Here is a 27,223-nt window from a genome sequence, read left to right on the forward strand (position 1 = left end):
AGGTCCAGTCCTACCAACTGCTGATGATCGGGGACTGAAATACTGTTTTTATTTTATTCACTCTCATATTTCTACGTGTAAACAACAGTCATACTCATTTCCTTGAGTTTTTCACTTCTTTCAATCCGAATCAACATTCAAATAAAAATAAGATATAAAAATCCAAAATATCACCTAAAAATAATAAAACAAAGTTACAGTGATTACAAAACTTTGTGTGGATGTTTTTCGGTTCTGAAAATCTGCAAAAGAGACTGTTAAGAAGAGAGATTCCTGAATTCAAATTTAGGAAATAACAAACTGTTTTTGCTCTTTACAAGTGATATAACTTTATATCACCCTGAAGAAGTTCGTGCTGTTGCTACCAGCTAATTAATGATGAAATAAAGAATACATATGTATACTTTAAACAAACAAGGGCTACTGGGATAAAAACATTGCACTCATATTCTCTGGTCCTGTTACAAAATGGAATGACATAATGCCAACATTTTATAAACTTGAACTGGTCTTGGACTGAGCAAATGGTGATCTATATAATTTGTTACTGGTGGAAAGCTCTCCTCAAAATTATGCCTTTATTCCTACTGGTACATCACAGACATATTATCTTAGCAAGATGGAGAGTTATGGTGTGCTATTTCAGGATGTAGATAAGTTGATGATAGGCAACCTCTATCAAATTGACCAACACATAGTCATAATCCAGTTGAAGTTTCCAGTTTAGTTTCATTTCTTTTGTGATACAATGTGATAGTATCCCCATAATGAACTTTCTTTGAGAATGCCAGCCATGAAAAAGTATAATTTCATCTAAGGGCTAACGTTTCTTGTGTAAGTTTTACTGCTGTGATGTAAATGATACAGTTGGTTATATTCAGTTATAGTGATGCAGTTACCTTTATATGGACCTTAACAAGACCACTGAATACACAAGAGACTAAGTAAATGAAACAGTATGACATCTTATTTTAGATACAGTGCCATCACAGTTCATTACTCAGGATCTCCCATCTTTGGTTGTGATATCAGTTTCATTTCTCAGGTGTTTCCATCTGTCATTTTATGGCTAAATCAGTTCCAGTTTCATGCACTATTCTGTCACACAAATACCATATGGCAAATACATTTTCAATACAAGTTACAGCTGTCTCAAATGGCTTTTGAACAACATATTTCTATTGTCTTTTATCCAGATTTTTATTTGGGATTACCTTCTAATAGAACCCTTCTTGTGATTAACATTTTTTCTTACCAGATATGTATTTTCTTCTTCTAATACTTCATAATCTTCAGATTTTAGCTTCATGTAAATTGTTAAAATTATAATTAAAAACAATTAAACATTACATGGGGAAGAAATTTAAATCACTGACATTTCACCAGTAATGTAGAAGATTTGGTGGTGCATAATTTCTTATCACCTGACGTGCACCAATGTCTTCATTTAAATTCCAAACCTCACAGTCTGTAATGGCCTGGTGGCATGCAACATTGTTGATTATAATCTGTCAGCTGCATTAGGGCTATGTGCTTGGTGACCGCCTGATGCTATGCAATGGAAGTACAGGGTATGTGCCATCAGCCTTTCTGCTCTTTCATCAGCAGCATAAATGCAAAGTCATACTCAGTGTGTGCTCATTGCAGTCGTCCTCACTGAACAGGTGCACAAGATGTAACATTCACTTTTTGCTAAGGAACTTTCTGATTAGGTAGCTGGTCAAGCCCATGAAGTATCCCATTCATGATGGCTGTATGATTCTTCTTTTGTATGGGAAATCTTAGTGGTTAAATGTAATAATTTATTTTTACTGCAACTGTAAGTAGATAATTTAGGTACTAAAATGTGTTTTAAACGCCTCTAACAGGAGAAAGAGAGAGCTAAAGACTTGATAGCTGCTGGTAAGCAGTGTGAGACAATGGCAACAGAGCTGCTGGCCCTGGCTGCTGGGTCAGATTCAGCAGGTCGCATTCTGACTGCTACTGACAGACGAAACATAGAGTTCCTCGATGTACTCATTGAAAATGAGCAGAAGGAGGTCATTGCACACATGGTTGTACAACGGTATCTTCAGGCAAGTATCACTCTTATTATATTATCCAAGTATACCTTCATTTGCAGAATAAGCTTTTAGTGCATGTTCAGTGGTACCCATGCCCTTCTCATTCCAGTTAGTGACATACTGAGAAAATGCAAAGTTAAACTTATCATTTGTCTTGACAGAATATTTTTGTCTGTCATCCATTTATAATTTAGAGGCACACTTTTGCTGATTATTAGGACACTGGAAAATAATATGTTGCTTTTTGTGGCCTTAAATCAAAAATCTACCTAAATACAGGTCTTGTACAGTTATATTGAACTCAAATCATGTAAAAGTTGCCTATTTTTTTTTCCTTTAGTTGGTTGAGCAAATATTTAAAGTTAAACTGAAGGTGGCAGAAAGTTGAGAAGAAAGAGAAGTGTCTCACCACGCCAGATGTATGGAAAAGATGTGGACAAAATAATATAGACTGTTAGTGTAATAAATCCTTTGTTGTATAAACTATGAAGTGAAAAAGTAATTACTAAGGAAAAGGGTGGGTTTTAGGGTAAAGGGTGCAAATATTGTTCTCCATAAGATTTTCTAGGCTTTAATAAAAAAGTAATAGGAACTATACTCAAGGAAAATTCACGGCATTACTGTGAAACATAAGTAGTTTCTATAACCAAGTATCATATTAGAAATAATAATTTAAAAATTTATAACAATAACTCAGGTACACAATTCACTTTTATAACCTATTCCATATTACTACCATCAAATTCTTTCAAAGAAGCAAACAGAGTAAGGCATTAATTTACCTTTCAGGTACTAAGGAAGTTTTATTTTTATTTTTTCTCATACAAGTGTAATAAAACTGACTTAATTAAAAGATGCCATAGTTCAGCTGCCAAGACCTGCTAATAAATTCTTTATTGTTCACAACCGGTTTCATTATTCAGACTGTCATCTAGTAACCTAAAAATCAAATCCATCTTAATGTTCGCTATCAGCTCTTGGCATATGTTTTATTTTTTATTTTTTAAAAATACTTAATGGGTGTTGGGGCACCACATTCACAAAATATAATCTGATTTTCATTCTTGGGAAGGAACACTAAAAAGTCCCAAGTCACTGACTGGTAAAAGAATCACATAGAAAGTGTTTGGTATGAGTATGAATATCCAGCCTTCATGACGTCACTTGCCGTGAGCTGGACTGCATGCAGAAGGAAGTACCAATTAGCATCACAGGCTGCTTTTCTGAGGGTTGCCAGTCCAGACTCAATCTCCAGCAAATACTTGTTATTTAGCACTTATCGTTTCTTAAGTTTCTCAAAATCTCTTATGTTTGTAATGTTTTCATATTCTGGAATAATCAGTGTTTTATAAATTGTAGCACTGTCCATCCAGGGAGCAGTTCTCTGTCTGTCTTTGGCGTCCATAACAAATGTACTCTCAATACTAAGTAGTGTACTTCTTTGACAACCCTAATTTTGGATTTGTACTTGATTGTGATTATGATGGGACATTTTTTGGTGGAGATGCCAAGTACCACAACTCATCCATATCACTGTGGCTCCAATTAGATAATGTAAAAGGCATTGCTTACATTGACAAGAACCAGAATAAAAGTAGGACATTGTTCCTGAGGTCCATATATTCAGCAGACCAATGGATTCCAAATCAGCAGCAAGTCGGTTGCACATCAAGCATCCATCAGTATTTTCTGGAGACATTGGACAGGGCCCAATGAAATGTTTCTAATGATTTGACCAAGTCATCAAGTAAAACAGATAGGATGACATGGTGTGTTTGGTAAAAGTGCACTTTTACTTGGATTCACAGTCCAGCAGTGGTTCAAGAACAATGAAGAGAACCTTGGTAGCTAGGACAAATACCAGACTGAACTGAAGAAAACATTTATTGACAATCAATAGTGAGTCCACTTAACTGAAGAACAGGGCCCATAAAAGTCATGGGGAAATGACTCACTGTTATCAGTGAATGTTTAGGCCCTATGCCACATTGAGAATCCAAATATGGCAGAAGCTGACAAAATCTCATATTTGATGAAAGGGGTCACAGAAGACATGTACAGAGCTCTGCTGGTAAAGGATGCCACAATAACAGAGGAAGGCATAAAGTGGTGCCAGCACATCGAGGAAATGCAGCAGGAAGGAGTCACCAAAAGATGTAGAACCAACTCCCGAATGTGATCCATTTCATAATTGTGAAAGACCATCATGACCTTGCCTCTCTAAAATCCCAGAAAGTGAGAGAAGCTATATCAGCCAGAAATGTCAGTCTGAATACACAAGAGATAGCAGCCGTGAATGTTGACACCACATGTCAGAAGGTAATAGAAAATGTTGAGGAACAGAGATATTGATCTGTAGTACCAATCTCTGCCACAAGTTGAATATGCCATAATAAGTGAACATAGACTTAATGATGTAGACATCGAAAGACAGCCCAGCATCTGACCAACACAGTTACAACCACCTCTTCTGCCAAGTATAATGCTCCACAAAAGAAGAGACATTTTTATGATGCATTGCCCTGCACACATTGTACTTTACTGCAGTGAAAGAAGACAAGTGTTTGATGACTATTATGCTGTAAGACATCAATCATCTATGTCTATGTACATACTCTGCAGGCCACCATATGGTGCATGGTGGAGGGTTCTGTATACCAATACTAGTCATTTCCTTTCCTATTCCACTCACAGATAGAATGAGGGAAAAATGACTGTCAATATGCTTCCATATGGGTCCTAATTTCTCATATCTTACCTTTGTGGTCCTTACATGGAATGTATGTTGGCAGCTATAGAATTGTTCTGTACTCGGCTTCATGTACTGGTTCTCTAAATGAGTGCTGACTAATTGGTGAATAATCCTGTGTTAATAACACCACATGTTCTATCTTTACGCCACACAGGATTGGAAATGATCACAACAGTCCTTTTCTTGCTAGTCAACTACAGACAATTATAGCCAATCTGTGGGCTGAAGCCCATTGCCGTACCCTACATGAGACTGCTACCCAATATGCCAGAGCTATTTGCTGTCACTGTACAATGATACCAGCCACTCACCTACCTGCCAAGTTCAGGAAAACTAATCAAGGTGACCACCTATGGAAGGGAGGATGTGACAAATGAGAATCTTCCATGGATAGATATCAGGCTTCCAGCAAATCTCATCAATGACCAACCTGACAGGGCCGTACACAACTCAAAGACTTTTTTGGATTGTTGAATGCTTACAGTTGCCAGCTAAACAAGACTGTGTCCAGCAGTATGAAACTGATTGTGCTGAAAGTCACAATTGGAAACTATGGGCACTTGTTTTTCAGTGCACATCTCACCAGATGACCCAATGGATTTACCAGGATAGTCAGCCAGCATAGAGAATGGTGTTCCGTCACAGTAGTGAATGGCTTGCCAAATAAATTTGGTTAGAACTTGTTGATGTCCCAAATTACTGCAAGACACCCATTTTCAGTTGTAGAGTAGTTCATCTCAGACTTGAAGAGTACTCTGGAAACCCCAAGCTTTTCAGCCTTTTCAACACCTTCCTGAATTTGAACTGTACTGCATCTATCCCATAAGCTGTGAGTGTCATTGTGAAGTTCTGTTTCAGCATTATCATAAACAGTTCTGTGATTGGAGAAGATATTAGCATCTCTTTAAGAACAAGAAAGTGCCTTCCTTCTGCCTCATTTCAGGAAAATTTGGCATCTCCTTACCGTAGTTGTTGCAAGAGATTGTCTTGGCACTGAAGCCGTTAATGAATCACCAGTAGTATGAACACATTACAAGAAATCTTTTCACGTCACTAGTGTGCCTAACAGTCAGAAAATCTGAGGCTGCTCTTATTTTCTGTGGATCCCCATGAACTAAATGCCCCAAGATTTCTATTTCTTGGGCAACAAAGAGGCACTTTTTCAGATTCAGGCAGAGGCCTGCAGTCTGAACACACTTCAAAAGAGTTGTCGAGCAAATTAAATGTTCTTCAAATGTCTTTAAAGAAATTACAGTGTCATGCACATAGCAATGACACATTGTCCTTGAGAGTTGTTGGAGCAGATAGACCATCATATGCTCTAAGGTGGCTGGGGCATTACATAGTTCAAACCACATGACTTTGAATTGAAGCCACTAGGTGTTATGATGGCAGTATTTTCCCTGTCGGCTTCATTGACCTTGATCTACCAGTAACCTGTCTGCATGACCATAGCTGAGAAATACTTTGCTCCTCTCAAGAAATCTAGGGTGCCATCAGTGCACAGTATTCAGTAGACTTCTTCATTCATGATTTTGTTGAGTTGTCATTAGTTGATGGAGAAATACTCTGCACTCTTTGCTGTCCTACTTCCCAAGGACCGCAGGAGAGGACCAAGTACACTCTGAAGATTCAATAATATCATCTTGCAGTATCTTCTCCACTTCTTTCTGAACTGTGCTACATCACTCAGCCAGTGACACCCTGCATGAGCACTGGCTATGTGGTGGATAATCCCGCATTAATATGGCATTTTACCTTGCGCCCCTTGGTTTGTGTTTTCTTCACTCTGGACTGGAAAGTGTCTGAAAATTGACACAGAATGCCCAACACTAGCCAATGTTGTTCCTCAATCAGGCCAAACCATGTTCGCAGTTAGATAACAGCTTCTTCCACTGTACTGTCAGTAGTGGAATCGAAGCATAATTCATTGTCAGTGGCACTGTGCTGCCCATCCTACACTGATTTGGCTGTTCCTGCACACATATATTTTGGGATGAATTGTGACTTCTTGTGACATTTGTCATCCAGAGTTCTTGAAGCCAATGACCTTGCTGCAGTGGTAACACCGGTTTCTGTCAGTTCACTGAAGTTAAGCACTGTCGGACTGGACTAGCACTTGGATGTGTGACCATCCAGTCTGCTGAGTACTGTTGGTGCGTGGGGTGCGTGGTGTGAGGCAAACTGAGGATCCACTCTATTGAGAGGTGGTGGCTCTGGTCTCATAAACAGACATACAGCTGGGAGAGCAGTGTGCTGACCACATGCCTCCGCATATCTGCATCCAGTGATGCCTGTGGGCTGAGGATGATGAGGCAACCAGTCGGTCACAGACTGTTTGAGCAGAGTTTAAAGTTCTCCTTGACCACCTGTGGTCCTTATGATTGTTGCTGCTATGTAATTTCTATTTTGAGTCAGAGTAGCTGTTTGCCATTAACAAAAGTTCCTCAATGTACCTGAACATTTAGATTGATGACTGGAACTTGTCTCATTGTTGACAGCAGGATAACAATGTCTTCAAAGGCAAACAACCATTCGGAGCAGTCTTTACTATGTGTGCTTGCTGCAATAGCTTCGTCTGTCTGGAGCTCTGGTCTAGCACAGTCTGTGACTGCTTATGATGCCTAAGAATAAGATTATGACTACATTCTGTTAAAACAACAGATTCGAAGAGCTTTGTTCTGTCATAGGTACAGCCCAAAGTGGTGCTTTAGTAACTTTTGTCAATACTCTCACTTTTCATACAGGCATATTCCTTGAAAAAACTTATCTAGGGAGACACCAAATTGCAAATGACCTTGGAGTGAGGCACAGAAAATATCTTTCTTTGTTTTTAAGGAGGCATTAATGTCATATCCAGCCATAAAAATGTATGACGAGAATGCCGAGACAGACCTTCACACCGATGCAGCTATGGAATAGGTGCAGTTCTAGTGCATGTTTGCTGGAAAGGTATTACGTTATGCTTTCCGAGTACTCTCAAAGTCCTAGATGAACTTCTCTACAACCAATAATGAATACATTGCAGTTGATTTGGCCATCAACACATTCCAGCCACATTTTTTTCAAACCATTCACTGCTGTGATGGACAACGATTCTCTATGCTTTCATATGTTGATCCTTCTGATTGAAGGTTTGTGGGACTTCAGCCATTCACTTACATAATGAAACAAAATACCTGCAGCCATCCTTTGGATGTTATTTATTATATATAGCAGCCATTTTCAGTGATTCAGTATGTCATCTTCAGGCCTTAACTGACAGAGATGGGGGTGTACAGCATTGGGAGTTCACCCTCTCTACATCAGTTTACGCCTGAAGTTGGTGTACTGAGTCATCAAAACTGGTTCTGTGTAATAAATAACATCAAAACAACAGCTGCAGGTGTTTCATTCTCTATGCTATCTGACTAGTCTGAAAAATCCATTGGCATGACTTTTGAGATGGACACTGAAGCTTCAAGAGTACGCCTTCACAGTGGTATATAAAAACCGACACAAACATGAGGTCACTGACTGTCTCTCAAGTTATCCATTGGGGGAACACAGCAGCATGAATGAAATCTGTCATTGCTGCAGTAAATGACTCTGCTGCTGAATGGAAAAAAAAAAGTCTTGATGGTGGAGAAACTGATCAAAGAAGAATTCTAATTAATAAATGGGTTATTGATAAGAGTAAGTATGCTCCAATGGGGTAGAAATAGTTGCTCGTCATTCCAGCTAGCCTAAAGTATTTCTGCTGTGCTGCATCATCAGGTCAACTGTGGTTTGTGAAGAATCTAAACTGAATTATATGCAGATATCACTGGCCTGTTCTCTACTGATCCATTAGATACTACATGAACCACTGTAAGCAGTGCCAATGACAGAAGTGCATGTCACATTTACCTCCTGGGCATTTGATACAAAATCCATCCACAGCAGCATTACTAGGTTGAACTGGAATTGACCTCTTGGAGCGATTCCCAATGTTGATAAATGGGAATCGATGATTTATAGTCTACGCTAACTGCCTCACCCAGTATGGTGTAACCAGTGCTGTGCTCACTGATGAAGCACTGTAAATTGCGAGATTCTTTGTAGAAGATATAATTTTGAAGCACAGAGCACCATACATGATCTCTAATCATGGAAAAACTTTTCCAGTCAAGACTAGTATCAGAGGTAATTTCATGTTGTGACACCACCCACAGGATGAAAATGGCCTACCACCTGCAGACAAATGGACTCATAGAACAAGACATTAGCAGACATGCTCTCAATGTACATTGATGTCAAATGTAGAGACTGGGGTACAATACTGCCTGTCATGACATTTGCTTATAACACAGAAAAGCAAGGCAATACTGGCTTCACAACATTGTTTCTGGTCCACAGTCACAAGGCTGAAATGACAATAGATACATAGTTCTATTTGAACTGTGCAATACTTAAGATGACTACATGGAATGCGTCATCACCAGGACCTAAGAAGCAAGCCAGCTGATTCACATATGGATGCTGGATACACGTGGGAAGAACCAGGAGCTTCATAATGCCAAGCACTGGCCAGTGAGAAACAGCCCAGTAGACTTGGTAGGGATTGTTACACCTGTGTGGAAAGTGGGATCATCAGAAAAATTGTTAAAGTGATACTTTGGGCCGTAGCTTATTCTTTGTCACTTGTCGGATGTCACAGATGAAGTGAAGGATTGTGACACTGCACTAAGGAAACAAAAGCTGAGTGGTGTCACCCATGTCATCTGTATGAAGCCCTACTACAGTCCAGAGGAGCAGATCAATGATGGGGGGTTCTTGTTGAAGGAAGCTGCAGCTCCACTTGACAATTACAGTTCTGTGACAGGAGGGGCTACCTTCGATGCTTGTCATTGTGAAGAGGATGTGACAACATGAGTCAGATGTGAGGATACTCCAGCACAGCCATACAGAGGACTACTGATAAGATGTAAATCTAGGATGCTGTAATCAACTTTAATGAGCACTTCGAAACAGCAGTTCTCTGTTTCTCCAGGAGAGGGAGCAGTGCTGCAAGTAGTGTTGCATGCAATATGGAGTACTGGTTTAGCATACTGGTTGAACTGCTGTTGGTGATCAGTTAAAATCCAATCACTAGGAAATACTTGTTATTTAGTGTTTATCATTTTTAAAAGGTTCTTGAAATTTCATATGTTTGTAATTTTTCGATATTCTGGAATATTCAATGTTTCTATAAATTACAGCACTCTCCATCCAAGAGACAATTACATTCCTTATGTACTTCTGTTCCCATAAGTAATTTGTTTTCAGTGCTAATGTTGTACATGATTGACTACCCTGCTTTCAGATTTGAACTTGATTGTGGTTACAATGTGACAGTATCAATGAGTCTGGTAGGAACTGGTCAATCCATACAAATACCTGTGTTTAACAACTTGTAGGGATATGAAATGGAATGATCACATCAGCTCATTTGTAGGTAAAGCTGGTGACAGACTACTGGTCCCTTTTTCCATATTCTGGAATATTCTGTGTTTATATAAATTGCTGCACTCTCCATCCAGGAGACAGTCCTGTTCTGTATGTACTTTGGTTCCCATAAGCAATGTGCTTTCAGTGGTAAGTGCCATGCATCATTGATGACTGCTTTCAGATATGGTAATGCATAAATAAACAATTTCAAAAGACTGCGGGTCATTGCTAGTATACTAGAGAAATGCAATGAGCCTAGGAAGGCTATTAATACATAATGCTCATGTAATCTATCCTAGAATGTTGCTCAGGTGTGTGGGACCCATATCAAATAGGACTAAGGAGAGGATATTGAAGGTATAGAAAGGAAGGCAGCACAAGTGTTCCCAGTTTTATTTGATCCAAGGGGAAATGTTGTGGAAATGCTGAAAGAATTGAGCTGGCAGACCTGAAGATACACACAAACTGTCCTGTGAAAGCCTTCTTAGGAAGTTTCTAGAACCAACTTCAAGTACTGTATCTAAGAATTTAGTATAATCCCCTAGATATCCCTTCCACAGGACCAAGAAGACAAGATTATGTTAACGTAGTGCACACAGGAGGTTTTTAACTACTCATGCTTCCAGCACCCTGTATGTGAGTGTAATGGGAAAAAGCACAATAACTATACAGTGGGAAGTACCCTATGCCATGCAGTTCACAGAGGTTTTCAGAGTATAGATGTGGATGTAGACATACATTTAAGTTCATTGTCATGAATGTATTACCCTCACAACTAGTGAGCAGGCGAGCACCTAGTTCATGACTAATGCTTCTTGTGTAGCCACAAGAGTAATACTTTTATATTATGCTGATCAGGAGGCAAAACATCTAATAATGTAATTGGACCGAAAACAAAATTTGTCAAAATTTCATGAACTTCCACCTCACAAATCTGAACACTCTGAAGTGTCTACCTAATTCAACAGTATGGTAGAGCTGGCTCTGATTGCAGTTATACATTACACTGCAGTTTATGTTATAAAACAAAGCTATCCTATGTGCACAGAAATCTTGACACCAATGCTTCACCACTAACAAAGACTGGCTATAGCACTTAAGCATTCACAAAGACTAAAGTATGGGAACTGGATCTGTGTGGGGACAAAATATTGATCATTTACCTTACTGTTTGAAATAATACTCACAAGATGCTTTTGTTTTTAGTATCTATATGTTTGTCACATATTAACTGTTCAGTCAACTGATCTATAAAATTTTGTTTATAAATTAACTTTGCTCTTAAAGGTAAACATTACATTGTCTGAACTCAATAAATACTTGAGAAGTTCCTGTGTATTAAAGGATACTGAAAGAACAGTAAATCACTTAACCTCATGCCAAATGATTATTTGTAGTGTTCAGTGAATAACACACAGTTTCTAACTCACAGTACTCTGGCTATCCATGATTACCAGTTCAAACTTTTTGCCGTAGTGTAGTGTACTTTTATATTCTATTGATTTAATTTTTATTGATCTCAGAAATCCTGTTGTATGTTGCTACACACAGATTTGGGACAAGTCACAATAACAATTAGTATAAATGTTCTAACTAACTGACCATAAGAAAAACAATAGTTTCTTTTGCAGAATGAACCAACTATAAGCTTATGGTAATAAGAAAATATTTAATTTTAGTGCTTTAGGGTGACCTTTATGAACCCTGCACTGAAGCAGTTCTTCTGAATTAACATTTTTGTTTTTTCTCTTAATCCTCCTCTATTGAACAAAGCTTTCAGATAGCTTTTTTATAGAATTTGTATGTGCCTTAAATTGCTGTGCCCTTTATGCAACCATTGACTAAGTATACATACACATCATTTGGATGATGGGTTTGATGATGGTGGATCTCATTTATTGTTTGTAAAAATGTATAAATTTTTCACAAATAAAATACTCTGTTTTGTGAAAATAAATACAAAGCCCTTACAAGATATACACATATACCAAAATTTGACAGTAAACACTAATGTAAGCAGTAATCAACAGTATGATACATAAAGCAAGCACCAACGGAATGAACAGTAGCATATAAAAAGAACAGAACCTAACAGCAAATTTGTTGGAACACACATTGGACACAAAGAAAAATATCTGTAAGTGCATATTTGTACCAAAGGTTGCAGCACCTTGGCTGTTTATTATAAAATGTTGAATCAAAACACCTTCAACTGTCTAAATTTCCAGTTGCTACTTTATTTGACTAGCTTGTTTCAGCACTACATTACTCAATCTTCAGGCCCCTTTATAAAGACAACAATGATAACTATGTGAAATATATAACACACAGGGCAGTGTAAGTATCATATACAGTGGTAATATGCAGTAACAATACTGAACAGTACAGCGAATAATGTCAAAGTTAAAGATAAATTAAGGAATAAGATGAGAGAGTTGTTGCACACTGTGTTAATGTAAACTAGAGAACAAAAGATCTACATCATATAATCATAAAAAAGAACTTACTAAATGGGCCTCAGTATCACATGTTATGCACAGATAATCATGATGTAATGCTAATTTCAGTGCCTGTGAAACATCTGGAACAAACAATGACTCACACATACTGGTGAATCCAAACTGAAGGTAAAATATTTATTTGTATGTTGTCATACACTAGTAAAACATTAAAAAAGCTTAAAATAGGTCAACCCCACATTAACTATCTGTATCACCATGTTCCATATACTAATAGTAACTAATAAAACAAGAATATGAAGTTACATCAATGCAATCTGTCAATCACAGATTCATAAGGTGCCACTTATTTAATAAAAATATTTTTATTGAACCAAACTGTGAATCTAATGTAATATGCCAAAACGAATTCCCACTAAGCAAGAAGTATTTAAATATATGGAAAAGGTGATAACACTAATGTCAATGTCTGTTTGTGAAACATTTGGAGCAAAACAATCACAGTCATAAACTGATGAGTGCAAACTGAAGGTAAAATATTTATTTATATGTTGTCATATACTAGTAACCCCCCTGCGGGTCCGGGGATTAGAATAGGCCCGAGGTATTCCTGCCTGTCGTAAGAGGCGACTAAAAGGAGTCCATCCCCCTCACGGGGGTAGTTAGCGCCTGCGTCCGGAGACGGACGGTTTCACGACCTATAATCGTGGTCTTTTTGGTTTTTCACTTCTCGTTTCTTCCTTCCTTTTCTTGGTTCCTTTCTTTGCTCTTCTCCACTTCACTGTCTTCCTTACTCTTTCCCTTGACTCCTCCTTGCCTTCTCATTGCCTTTTTCTCCTTGCCTTCTCATTGCCTTCTTCTCCTTGCCTTCTCCTTGCCTCCTTCTCCTTGCTTTCTCATTGCCTTCTTCTCCTTGCCTTCTCTGGTCTCCGCCTCGGCGTTTGAGACAGTCTGTCCTCTTTCTCCCTCTCTCTTCTTTCTCCTCTTCTTCCTTCCTCCCTGTGCGTGTCTGAAGGCCGACCCACGCGTTCGCACGCGTAGCCGGTGACGGGGTAACGCGTAAGTCCCCGCCCTGGGTAGACATGTAAGGCACGCGCGTACCCCCTGGTAAAGGCCAGGCCCGGGGAGGGGTGATTGCCTGAGCTGATACCTTCTGACCATGCCGATTGGTCCCTCCGTCTGTTTCTCGGGAGGTGTGACCTGAGGTGTAAACATTCACCTAAGGCGGGAGTGCCCTCTGAGAGGGTCCCCACAAGGAAGGAGCGCGCCATCGGAGACGCTGGCAATCATGGGGGATTCCTCCGCAATGGATTCTACTCCATCGCTTTCGACTTCGACCCATAAACGGAAACGTGACCAGCCAACAGTGACAAAAATACTACCGCCTGCCCCACAGTTCCTCGTAGTTTCTCGATCTGAGGACGGAAAGGATTTTTCCTCTGTCAACCCTTTCGTTATCCAGAAGGGCGTAGATGCCATAGCCGGATCTGTCAAATCTTGTACCAGGTTGCGTAACGGTACCTTATTACTAGAAACTGAGAGCGCCTTTCAGGCACAAAAACTGCTTCGGGCCACACTCCTGTACACATTCCCTGTCCGGGTGGAGGCTCACCGAACTTTGAATTCGTCTCGTGGTGTGGTCTACACTAGATCCCTCGACGGTTTGACTGACGAGGAGATTCAATCTTTCCTCGCTGAGCAGGGCGTGACGGCTGTCCATCGGGTCATGAAAAAGGTCAACAATGACCTTGTACCGACCCGGACACTTTTCTTAACCTTCGATAGTGTTAAGCTGCCATCGCGCATCAAGGCGGGCTACGAGGTTATTTCTGTTCGCCCCTATGTCCCGACACCTACGCGCTGCTACCAGTGTCAGCGTTTCAATCACACTCGACAGTCTTGTTCCAATGCGGCTAAATGTGTCACTTGTGGCAGGGATGCCCATGAGGGTGACTGTCCACCTCCGTCTCCTCGTTGTGTGAACTGTCAGGGTGACCATGCCGCATCCTCCCGCGACTGTCCTGTCTATAAGGAAGAACGCTGTATCCAGGAAATTAGAGTCAAAGAGAAAGTGTCCACCTCGGCTGCTCGCAAGCTATTGGCTAGTAGGAAGCCCACGCTGCTCCCAGCGGGGAAATACAGCACTGTCCTCGCCTCTCCTCGGACTACCCGGGAGGTCGCAACCCAGACATGCGATCTGACCTTCAGCACCACGGTCGTCCGTTCGGCCAGTGCTAAGATCGCGCGGTCGACGTCTCCTCTTCGTCCCATCACCCCACAGACACCAGCCCCTTCATCAGCTTCTGCTAAGACGAAGACCCAGAAGTCAGATGCACGGGCCTTCAAGAAGGAACCGTCCCGTGCAGACTTCCTACGTACCTCGACCTCCCAGCCTTCGTCCGGTACTTCCACCAAACGACCATCCAAGAAGGCTAATAGGAAGCACAGTTCTCCTTCTCCGCCACGGCGCATTTCTTCTCCTGCGCCACCCAGCGGTTGCCGCCCCAGGCCGTCATCCCTTTCGCCTGGCCGCACCGCTGGTAGCCGAACATCTGGCCGTTCACCGGCGGAGGAAGCTCCCCCTCCCGGCCATCTTCCCAAGATGGCCGATGAACCTATAGAACCAATGGACGATGACTGTCCGCCTACTGATAGCGGCGGCAGTGCTCGCTCGAAGCCAGGCCCTCAGCGGCCTTCGAGGTGACCCCTTCTCTCATCTTCCTTTTCTTCCGATGGCACTTATTAACTGGAATATTCGCAGCATTCGCTCCAACCGAGAGGACTTGAAGTTGCTGCTCCGCTCGCATCGTCCGCTCGTCGTAGCCCTCCAGGAAACGAAGCTACGCCCATGCGATCAAATTGCCTTGGCACACTACACCTCTGTGCGTTTTGACCTACCCCCTGTGGTAGGTATCCCAGCTCATGGAGGGGTTATGTTGCTGGTCCGGGATGATATTTACTACGATCCCATCACGTTGCACACCGGCCTGCAGGCAGTTGCCATCCGCATTACTCTCCCCACTTTTACGTTTTCCTTTTGTACCGTTTACGCTCCATCGTCATCTACCGTTACCAGGGCAGACATGACGCAACTTGTTGCTCAGCTACCTGCACCATTTTTGTTAACTGGAGACTTCAATGCCCACCATCCTCTTTGGGGCTCTCCAGCATCCTGCCCGAGGGGCTCCTTGTTAGCAGACCTTTTCAACCAGCTCAATCTTGTCTGCCTCAATACTGGCGCCCCTACTTTTCTTTCGGACACATCTCATACCTATTCCCATTTAGACCTCTCTATATGTACTCCCCAACTTGCACGCCGGTTTGAGTGGTATGCCCTTGCTGATACATATTCGAGCGACCACTTCCCGTGTATTATCCATCTCTTGCAGCATACTCCCTCTCCGTGCTCCTCTCGTTGGACCATCTCCAAGGCAGACTGGGGGCTCTTCTCTTCCAGGGCGACCTTTCAGGATCAAACCTTCACAAGCTGCGATCGTCAGGTCGCACACCTCACGGAAGTCATTCTCGCTGCTGCTGAATATTCCATCCCTCACCCTACCTCTTCTCCACGTCGCGTACCGGTCCCCTGGTGGACCGCAGCATGTAGGGACGCTATACGTGCTCGTCGACGTGCTTTACGCACCTTTCAACGCCACCCTACAGTGGCGAATTGTGTCAATTATAAACGATTACGTGCTCAGTGTCGTCGTATTATTAAAGAAAGCAAGAAAGCCAGCTGGGCTGCTTTCACCAGCACCTTCAACAGTTCTACTCCTTCTTCTGTTGTCTGGGGTAGCCTGCGCCGGCTATCTGGCACTAAGGTCCACTCCCCAATTTCTGGCTTGAAGGTCGCGAATGAAGTCCTTGTGGCCCCTGAGGCTGTCTCCAATGCCTTCGGCCGCTTTTTCGCCGAGGTTTCGAGCTCCGCTCATTACCACCCTGCCTTCCTCCCCCGCAAACAGGCCGAGGAGGCTAGGCCACGTGACTTCCGCTCCTCGAATTGTGAAAGTTATAATGCCCCATTCACCATGCGGGAACTCGAAACCGCACTTGGCCGATCACGGTCCTCCGCTCCAGGGCCTGATTCTATTCATATTCAGATGCTGAAGAACCTTTCTCCTGCGGGTAAAGGTTTTCTTCTTCGTACATACAATCGCATCTGGATTGAGGGACATGTTCCCGCATGCTGGCGCGAGTCTATTGTTGTCCCGATTCCTAAGCCGGGGAAGGACAGGCACTTGCCTTCCAGTTATCGACCTATCTCGCTTACCAGCTGTGTCTGTAAAGTGATGGAGCGAATGGTTAACTCTCGATTGGTTTGGCTGCTCGAGTCTCGCCGCCTACTTACCAATGTACAATGTGGATTTCGAAGGCGCCGCTCTGCTGTCGACCATCTGGTTACCTTGTCGACCTTCATCATGAATAACTTCTTGCGGAAGCGCCCGACCGCGGCTGTGTTCTTTGATTTGGAGAAGGCTTACGACACCTGTTGGAGGGCGGGCATTCTCCGCACCATGCATACATGGGGCTTTCGCGGTCGCCTCCCTCTTTTTATTCGTTCCTTTTTAATGGATCGACAGTTTCGGGTACGTGTGGGTTCTGTCCTGTCCGACACCTTTCGCCAGGAGAATGGGGTGCCACAGGGCTCAGTTTTGAGCGTCGCTCTCTTCGCCATCGCGATCAATCCAATAATGGATTGCCTCCCAGCTGATGTATCAGGCTCCCTTTTCGTGGACGATTTTACCATCTATTGCAGCGCGCAGTGTCCACGTGTCTTGGAGCGCTGTCTTCAGCGTTCTCTTGACCGTCTTTACTCCTGGAGTGTCGCCAATGGCTTCCGTTTTTCTGCCGAGAAGACGGTCTGTATAAACTTCTGGCGCTACAAAGAGTTTCTCCCACCGTCCTTACGACTCGGTCCCGTTGCTCTCCCACTCGTGGAGACAATCAAATTTTTAGGCCTTACCTTTGACAGGAAACTTAGCTGGTCTCCACATGTGTCATATTTGGCCGCCCGTTGTACCCGTTCTTTAAATGTCCTCCGTGTTCTCAGTGGTATGTCATGGGGAACGGATCGAACCGTCCTACTTCGTCTATATCGGTCGATCGTCCGCTCCAAGCTGGATTATGGGAGCTTCGTATACTCCTCTGCACGGCCATCCATCTTACGCCGCCTCAACTCCATACAACATCGGGGTTTACGACTTGCGATCGGAGCATTTTATACCAGTCCCGTAGAGAGTCTTCATGCTGACGCTGGCGAATTGCCACTCACCTACCGGCGCGATATACTGCTTTGTCGGTATGCCTGTCGGCTACTGTCAATGCCCGACCATCCTTCTTATCGTTCCTTTTTTGACAACTCTCTTGACCTTCAATACGGGTTGTATGTCTCTGCCTTGCTACCCCCTGGAGTTCGCTTTCGTCGCCTCCTTCAACACCTTCATTTTTCACTCCCTGCAACCTTTCGAGTGGGCGAGAGCCGCACGCCACCTTGGCTCCAGGCTCAGGTCCGCGTTCACCTCGACCTCAGCTCGCTCCCAAAAGAGGTCACCCCCGGTTCGGTCTACCACTCCCGTTTTTTGGAACTTCGTTCGAAGTTCAACAACATGACTTTCATTTATACGGATGGCTCTAAGACCAATGACGGGGTCGGGTGTTCCTTTATTGTCGGGGCACAAAGTTTCCAATACCGGCTCCATGGCCATTGTTCGGTCTTCACAGCTGAGCTCTTTGCCCTCTACCAGGCTGTTCTGTACATCTGCCGCCACCAACATTCTGCTTATGTCATCTGCTCAGATTCCCTGAGCGCCATCCAGAGCCTCAGTGATCCGTACCCGGTTCACCCTTTCGTACACCGGATCCAACGCTCTCTTCAGCAGCTGGTGGACGTCGGTACGCCGGTTAGCTTTATGTGGGTTCCTGGCCATGTCGGTATCCCTGGGAACGAAGCTGCAGATGCCGCGGCCAAGGCTGCGGTCCTCCAGCCTCGGACAGCTTCTTGTTGTGTCCCTTCGTCCGATTTTAGCAGGGTCATTTGTCGGCGCGTTGTGTCGCTGTGGCATGCCGATTGGGCTGCACTTACCGACAACAAGCTTCGGGCCTTAAAACCTCTTCCCGTGGCTTGGACGTCCTCCTCACGCCTTTCTCGGCGGGAGGAGGTCGTTTTAGCAAGGTTAAGAATTGGACACTGCCGGTTCAGCCATCGCCATCTGCTGACGGCTGCGCCGGCGCCGTTCTGCCCATGTGGGCACTTGCTGACGGTTCGTCACATTTTAATGTCCTGTCCCGATCTTAAAACACTGCGCCTCGATCTTAACCTGCCTACTACTTTAGATGCCATTTTAGCGGATGACCCACGAGCAGCTGCTCGTGTTCTTTGTTTTATCAATTTGACAAACCTCGCTAAGGACATTTGATGATGTTTTTTAATCCTATGCCTGTCAGTCTGTCTTTTATTGTGTTTTCCCTTTTAGTTGTTGTTGTCAACTTGTGCCTCGCGGTGCATTCTTAGAGTAGTCAGGGCGCTAATGACCATTGAAGTTGTGCGCCCGAAAACCACAAAAAAAAAAAAAAAAAAAAAAAAAAAAAAATATACTAGTAAAACATGAAACAACTTAACAGAGGTCAACTCCACATTAACTACCTGTATCACCTTGTTCTGTATAGTAATAATAACTAATAAAACAAGAATATATAGTTACATCAATGCAATCTGTCATTCACAGATTCATAAGGTGCCAATTATTTAATAAAAACATTGTTAATGAACCAAACTGTGAATCTAATGTAATATACCATAACAACTCCTTAAAATTCGTCCAATCTTAAATGATAAGCCTCCAGCATAAGGAAGAAAGGCCACAGATCTATGTTCCTCATCGAACACCTCCGGAGACGGTTCTAATTCCACAGCCCGACGATCTGTTTCTCAGTGTATCCATTTTCCTTAAAAACAGTCATCAGACTGGGCTTAGAGTCCATGGGCAAAGAATAAATAAATAAACAAGCAAGCTGTCTCTCACCACAGCTAGTAGTGTGTGCATTTGGTTTTGTCTGTGAATGTATGCACTTTTGGTCGAGAAAGAGCAAGAGCTTGAAAACTAGTGTGAATACCTTTGTAGGAACAAGAGACCAACCGGTGAAGTGCATTGTTTGTTCTTTGGTCAAGTAGCTGATTTCTCCGGTTTGATGTTTAACCTTTGTTTTTATTTTTTTTAATTTTTTTTAATTTTTTTATTTTTTTTATTTTTTATTTTGGAACTGTACTTCTGACATTAATCCAAGTAAAATAAATGTATGAGTTTATGTGGGTTTGATTTCTGACCTACACTTTTCTTGTTGCATATTTCTAGGCACCACACATCAATCAGCTCTAAGTAGGTAGTTGCCTTTCGTTTATTTTACGTGTTATACCATCCAGAAATTTCCTTTGTTAGTATACAAATAAAATGTTAATCATGTATTGTAAGGTATTCTGTATGTCTGCAACTAAAGTTTGATAAGTGGTGCTGATTCTGTGATTCAGGAACTCTGGCAAGGAAGTTTAAACTGGGCAGCATGGAGAACAATGTTGCTGTTTGTTGCGTTCTTAGTGTGCCCTCCAGTATGGATTGGTTTTACACTCCCACTGGGCCACAAATATAACAAGGTTAGTTACTTTAGTCAGATACATGTGTTTCTAATAAATCTTGTTTTCAGCACATATAATTTTCTAGTTATTCTGTTTTGCACATAATAATCATATTAACACCATCATTATTGATGTACAGAGTGACAGATTGAAGGTAAGAGTGCTCCTGTAACAAGACAGAAGCTGTTGCTGAGGGATAGGCTTCAAAAATGTCAAGATGCTCATCACTTTTACCTCTTCTTGGAACTGTATTATCAAAGAGGCTGCCCACATCTACATATCTGGTAAATTAATTAACAGAGGTACAGAGTACAACCTTGGCAAGGCAAAGGATCCAACAGTGGCACTGAATTCAGAGGATGATGCGTAAGAGAGCTAAGAAGAAGAACTTTGCAGTGCCAGATTTGGTAGCCTATCACTGGGTTATTTTTTACCATAATCCTAATGAGTACATGTGCATTAGCATTTTGGTGACTTTTCCTTACAAGTCATCATTTTTTCCTGAAGATGACAAGAGGATGCCACAGTAAAGTGTTGCATAGTTTTAGCAAAACCTTGTGTCAAGGTGAAATGGAATGACCACAAAGGTTCAGTCACAGGTAAGGCAGGTGGCAGACTTTGTTTCATTGTCAGGATACTGGGAAAATGCATTCACTCTATAAGGAGCCTACAAACCATTTGTGCATTTCATCTTGAAGTTTTGCGCAAGTATGTGTGAACCATACCAAATAGGACAGACTGGAGATATTGAATATATACAAGGAAGGGCAGCACAAATGATCACAGGTTTGTTTGATTCTTGGGATAGCATCATGGAAATATTGAAAAACCAGGATTGGTAGACCCTTGCAGACAGGTGACATTTATCATGAGAAAACCTACTTATAAAATGCCTATAACCAATATTAAGTGAAGAATCTGGAGGTTTAGTTCAGCCCCCTTGTATTGCTCTCTTAGGGACAATAAAAGAAAGAATAGACTAATTACAGCATGCATAGAGGTATTTCAGCAATCATTCTTTCCATGCTCCACATACAATTGGAACAGGAAGAATCCGTAACATGTGATACCATGTCAAAAGTTCCTCTGCCATGCACTTCAGAGTGGTTTGAAGAATGTGTGTGTGTGTGTGTGTGTGTGTGTGTGTGTGTGTGTGTGTAGATGTAGACAATGTACCCAAGACTCTGCAGAAGTTATTGTGTTGTGTAAGCCTTAAATAGCAAACAACAGAATTTGTTTCTATTTAGTGTTCAGTAGCGGAACACTACCACACTACCACAACCATGTTGGTGGTAGAATGAGATTTTCACTCTGCAGCAGAGTGTGTGCTGATATGAAACTTCCTGGCAGATTAAAACTGTGTGCCGGACCGAGACTCAAATTCAGGACCTTTGCTTTTCGCAGGCAAGTGCTCTACTGGCGGAAGTAAAGCTGTGAGGACAGGGCGTGAGTCGTGCTTGGGTAGCTCAGTTGGTAGAGCACTTGCCCATGAAAGGCAAAGGTCCTGAGTTCGAGTCTCAGTTTGGCACTCAGTTTTAATCTGCCAGGAAGTTTCATGTTGGTGGTGTCTTGTAAGATGTACTTGACATGTAATGAATTTGTCAGATGAAACCAGAATAGCATACTTATATGAGCAATGCACCACATTGCCGTGTAACTTTATCTCAATGGGGACTCAGATTTATTTTGTATTCCTTTTTTATAAATAGGTATAATTACATAGACAACACATTTTCTGGTATCATTTCATAGTTACAGTATTATCGTGTAGTTATTTTTTGGTGTCACATAAAAACTAAACATAAATTTTTGACATACAAGAGCACTAAAGCTTCTTTGTTAAAACAGAGTAAAACTGGTGTACTCAGCTATCCACCTTCCCACTGGAAGCAAAACAAGGTAAACAATGTATAAGGTAACTTGGCAAATTTTAGACAGCAAACGAGCGTCTCCTATCATCTGCTTGGTCTGGTGCAATTGTTAAAGACACACAAATTAAAAACTGTGGGTATATTGGCCAACAGTGAAATGACACTGTGACTTCCAGATAATTCAGGTATAATTGTACTGTAAAGATGTGCAAGATAATAAATTTCTATTTTCTACCAATAGATTATTATTCAGTGAAGGGATTTTAGTTATACATATTCTGTTCTGTCATTATAAAAGCTATTTTTATTTACAATTATATTTTGTTATGTTTGTTGTATTTGGAATATATTTAGAACAATATTAAAATTCTTCATTAGTTGTCTTTTCTGTAATAATGAGTTGAAATATTTGCATCATATCTCTATCCCTCGTTGGCTGGTTGTCAGTTCCAACCTCATGTCAAATGGCTCATTTCCGTGTGGAATATTCAGATGCAAGACTGGTTCTGTGCAACTACCCACCACATGCTCCTCCAGTACCATCACAAGCATACGCTGTCCAGTCACAATAATGTGACCACCTGTCAAAATCGTGAATAACCACCTTTCACATTACAGACCACTGTGAGAAGTGCAAGAAAATAGTCAGTAATGTTCTGGAAGGTACCAACAGGGATTTGGAGCCATGCCAACTCCAGTGCCATGTACTGCTATGCTGGATTTCACTCTTGAGGAACCATGGTGCAGATAGCCTGATCAAGATGGCACCACAGATTCTCGATTTGGTTTAAAACCAGGGGTTTACTGGCCAGGGAGCATGGTAAACTCATCCTGGTTCTCTCTGTGTTGTGTGACACATCACATTGTTCTGCAAGGAAAACCAAACTGCATGTAGAGATGGACATGGTCTCCAAGGTAGATACATACTTGTTTTGATCCATTGTGGCTTCCAGAATGATGAGATCACCCAGGGAATACCATGACAACATTCCCCAGACTATAACACTCCCTCCCCCAGCCTTGACCCTTCTGATAATCGTTGCAGGGTATTTACTTTCAGACATTTCATGCCATACATGTCAACAGCCATTTGTTTGTTGGAGTATAAAACATGATTCATAAGAAACATCACATCTCGTCACTCATTGGATGTGCAGTTGTGGCACTGGCATGTTACGCAAACAGTTTATGAACTTATCCGTTTTGGAAATGCTTCCACCCTAGGCCTGAAAGCTAATGGTCAAGCCCTTTTGGTCATCCTGTAAATCACTCTGTTTGTGCATTATGCCAACAGCTGCACTTTTTTCTGTGTCCTGCACAACATGTTTTATGTAATCTCCACTGCTAGTGCTACCAACTGCCATCTGTGAGTGGTTATTGCACACTGATGTTGAACATAGGTGGTAGTCACATTAATGTAACTGGACTGTGTACTGCTCTACCAGAAGCAGGGCCATCTGTGAATGCAGTCATATCATTCCCCACCCCCTCTGTCTCTCTCTCAAAATAACAGCTTCTTTGAATTACATAGGTGCGAATTATTAGTCTTACAATACATCCTCTGAACCAAAAAGCCTCCTGGCTTGATCTCTGCTAAACCCTACCCACATATCTCCTGCTTCATTCGATTAATCTCTGCACTCTCAGTGTCCAGTGTTACAGGGTACCACTCCACCAAACACCATATGATGGCTTGCAGAGTCTGTATGTAGATGTATACTTTCCTCTGTTTTATATCTGCTATTCTCTCCCCCCTCCCCACATTCCTACTCACTTCATCACTTCGTAGTGTGCCACTTGAAGCAGCTGTTCACCGTGTAGAGGAGACACTGAATCATAGACAGATGCAATGAAACAGAATGCTAGGAATGTTCAGCTTTCGGACTACAATAGAAAACACATCCACATTCACCCATGCACATCTCAGACACACATATGGCTGTTGTTGACTGTGGGTACTAAGGCCCGATTGCAAGTATGTCTAACATGGGCATCAGCCTAGCGGTGATAAGTAGTTGGGGTATGGAAGAGGCATGGGGTAGGATGGGCGAGAGATAGCAAGGAAGGGGCAGGGAAAGATGTTAGTACTGCCTGTGGGAGCATTCAGGGACATGATGCTAAGTGCAACATAGGGATGCTGTACTGCATAGAGGGGAGGGAAAAAACGAGAGAAGTGAAGGACTATGTATGTGCACTAGTGACATAGAAAACATGTATAGTAATGAAGTGGGAGCAGGGGATAGGCAGGTGGAGGACAGGGAACAAGGTTGATTATGGGAACAAAGAATATTTTGAAGATAGAGTTCCCGCCTGTGCAGTTCAGAAAAGCTACTATTAGAGTGAATAATCCAGATGGCAAAGGCTGTTAAGCAGTCATTACAGTCTAGCACATTATGTTGGAAGGCATGCTCTGCAACTTGGTAGTCCAGCTCTCTCTTGGCCACAGTTTGGCAGTGCCATTCATGCAGACAGACAGCTTTTAAGTAGTTTCACCCATGAAGAATGTAGCACAGTGGTTGCTGCAATGTCTGTAGATCACATGTCTGCCTGCATTAGTGGTCCTGCCTTTGATGGGCAGGAGATATTTGTGACAGGCTATAGCAGGTGGTTGTGGGAGAAAATATGGGACAATTCTTGCAACCAGGTTTATTGCAGGGATATAAGCCATGATGCAACGGGTTGGGAGCAGGGGTGAAGTGAGGACAAACAAGGATATTGTGTCGGTTGGGTGGGTGGTGGAATACCACTGTGGGAGGTGTGGGAAAGATAGTGGAGAAGATATTTCTCATTTCAGGGCATGATGAGAGGTAGTCAAAACACTAGCAGCTAGCAAAAATGTTATTCAGTTCTCCAGGCTAGGGTTTTACTGAGTCTTGAGAGAAGTGTTCCTTTGTGGCCAGGCAGTCAGTATATCATGCATTGTAGGCACAGATCTGATTTTGGGCTCATTTAGAAAAATGGTTTCAGTATGTGAAGGAGTCAGGAAGACCCTTGCCATATTTTGAGAGATGCAATGACCACAGGTGGCTAGGCTGTATGGAAGGGACTTCTTGGCATGGAATGGATGGCAGCTGTTAAAGTGGAGATATTGTTGGTAATTGGTAGCTTTGATGTGGATGGAGGTACTGATACAGCAATCCTTGAGGTGTAAGTTGGTGTTGAAGAAGGGACTTGTTGGGCTGAGGAAGATTGGGTGAGGCAAATGGGGAAGAAGGTGTTGAGGTTCCGGGGGAGTGAGGATAAGATGTCCTCACCGTTAGTCCAGATCATGAAGATGTCATCTGTGAATCTAAATCAGGTGAGAGGTTTGAGACTCTGGGTGGTCAGGAAGAATACCTCTAGATGGCCCACAAATAGGTGAGCTTGAGACAATGCCCTACAGGTGCCCATTACTGTACCACAGATTGTTTGTAGGTGATGCCTTCAGAGGAGAAGTAATTGTATATAAGTATACAGTTGGTCATGGTGACAAGGAAGGAGGTTGTAGGTTTGGAGACATTTGGCACTGGAAGTGTACTGTTCAACAGTGGCAAGGCCATGGGCATTGAGGATATTAGTGTAGAGGGAGGTGGCATCGACAGTGAAGAGCATGGCACTGGATGGTAAAGGAACAGGGACTGTAGAGAGTCTGTGGAGGAAATGGTTGTTGTCTTATTGGAGGTTAAGTTGGTCCACAAAGGCAGAAATTCTCTTTATGAGAGCACAGTAACTGGCCACTACACAACACCCTGGATAGTTGGATTTTTGTACTTTAGGAAGCATGTAGTAGGTAGGAGTGCAGAGAGTGGTTGGTTTGAGATGAGAGAGGGAGAGAAGACTCTCTGGGATGAACTTAAGTATTAGAGGAGGAACTGGAGAGCCCAATGGATTCTTAGAACGGGGTCACTGTGGCAAGGCTTGTGTGTGGGCATATTTGATGGTTGCAGTTCCAACCACAGTGGTAAAAATAAATCATGAAATGTGGGAAAATAAGAAAAGAAGATAACTGAAGTGTTTGAAAGATTACAGACAGATGCTGAAAATTAGGTGGACAGATAAGGAATGAGGGTTTCTCTCCAGATTTGATGAAGAAAGGAGTATGTTCAAAACCCTAACTAGAATAAGAGGTAGGATGAGAGGGCATATGGTAAGACCTCATAAAATGACATCTATATTATTAGAGGGAGCCATACAGGGTAAAACTGTAGGAGGAGACAGAAATCCAAACATATCCAGCAAGTGACTGAAGACATTAAGCATAAGTTTTAGTGTTAGATGAAGAGGAAGTCATGGTAGCTTGTATCAAACCACTCAGAAGACTGATGATCCCATTACCCTCCTCCCCCCTCCCATAATCTCCCAAAAAAGGTGGATGAAGTGTCTTTTGCAAAGATGACATTTTGTTATCAAGGGAACTGCACTTATGAAATGAAGATATAGAACTTCATAGTGAACTCTTGGAAAATGAGAGTAATATTAGCATAAGCTCAAAAAGGTGGATCTAAGTGAAAGTTATTTGCTGCAGAAGAAATATTTTCCTCAGTTTGAAACCTGTTGATGCATCCATAAAGCTCCATCAGTCCTCCTACGATCCCAGCATTCCCAATTACAAGCATAGGCATAGCCATGTCAACAAATCTCGTTACTGGAACTTCATACAGAAGTGTGCACTCAGATTTCAGGGTTCAGCGGGCACAATCTTTCTGATAACATCTATCACTACACCTGGTGATAACATAATGAAGGACACAGTGAAATATTATCCCTGCTGTACACAGAGGCTCAGCCATACACCTGTGATTAATTTCTCATGATTTGTGCATAAGAAAATGAATAGTTATTTCCCATTATATAATAGTCTGATGAACACAGATTATTATTGTTATTTTTTGTTTTGTTATCCTTATAACTAGTACTATATTTTATTTTTCACTCTTCTGTATTAATTCTCTCCAATGTCCACATTTGGAAAGGCTTTCCATGATACAGGCTTACAGGGACACTAAATTAGAAAGAAAATG

The 27,223-nt window shown here is 42.1% G+C and overlaps 1 protein-coding gene across 1 annotated transcript in view; it reads left to right on the forward strand.

Moving 5' to 3' along the window:
* Positions 1-27,223, forward strand: part of LOC126195755 (serine/threonine-protein phosphatase 6 regulatory ankyrin repeat subunit A) — a 427,181-nt gene that overhangs the window by 308,167 nt on the left and 91,791 nt on the right. Inside the window, exons 16-17 of the mRNA XM_049934383.1 lie at positions 1,869-2,075; positions 20,248-20,370. Of these exons, the coding sequence (XP_049790340.1) occupies positions 1,869-2,075; positions 20,248-20,370 (330 nt within the window). The remainder of the gene's footprint in view (positions 1-1,868; positions 2,076-20,247; positions 20,371-27,223) is intronic.

This window comes from Schistocerca nitens, chromosome 7 (assembly GCF_023898315.1).
Source record: "Schistocerca nitens isolate TAMUIC-IGC-003100 chromosome 7, iqSchNite1.1, whole genome shotgun sequence".
NCBI lineage: Eukaryota > Metazoa > Arthropoda > Insecta > Orthoptera > Acrididae > Schistocerca > Schistocerca nitens.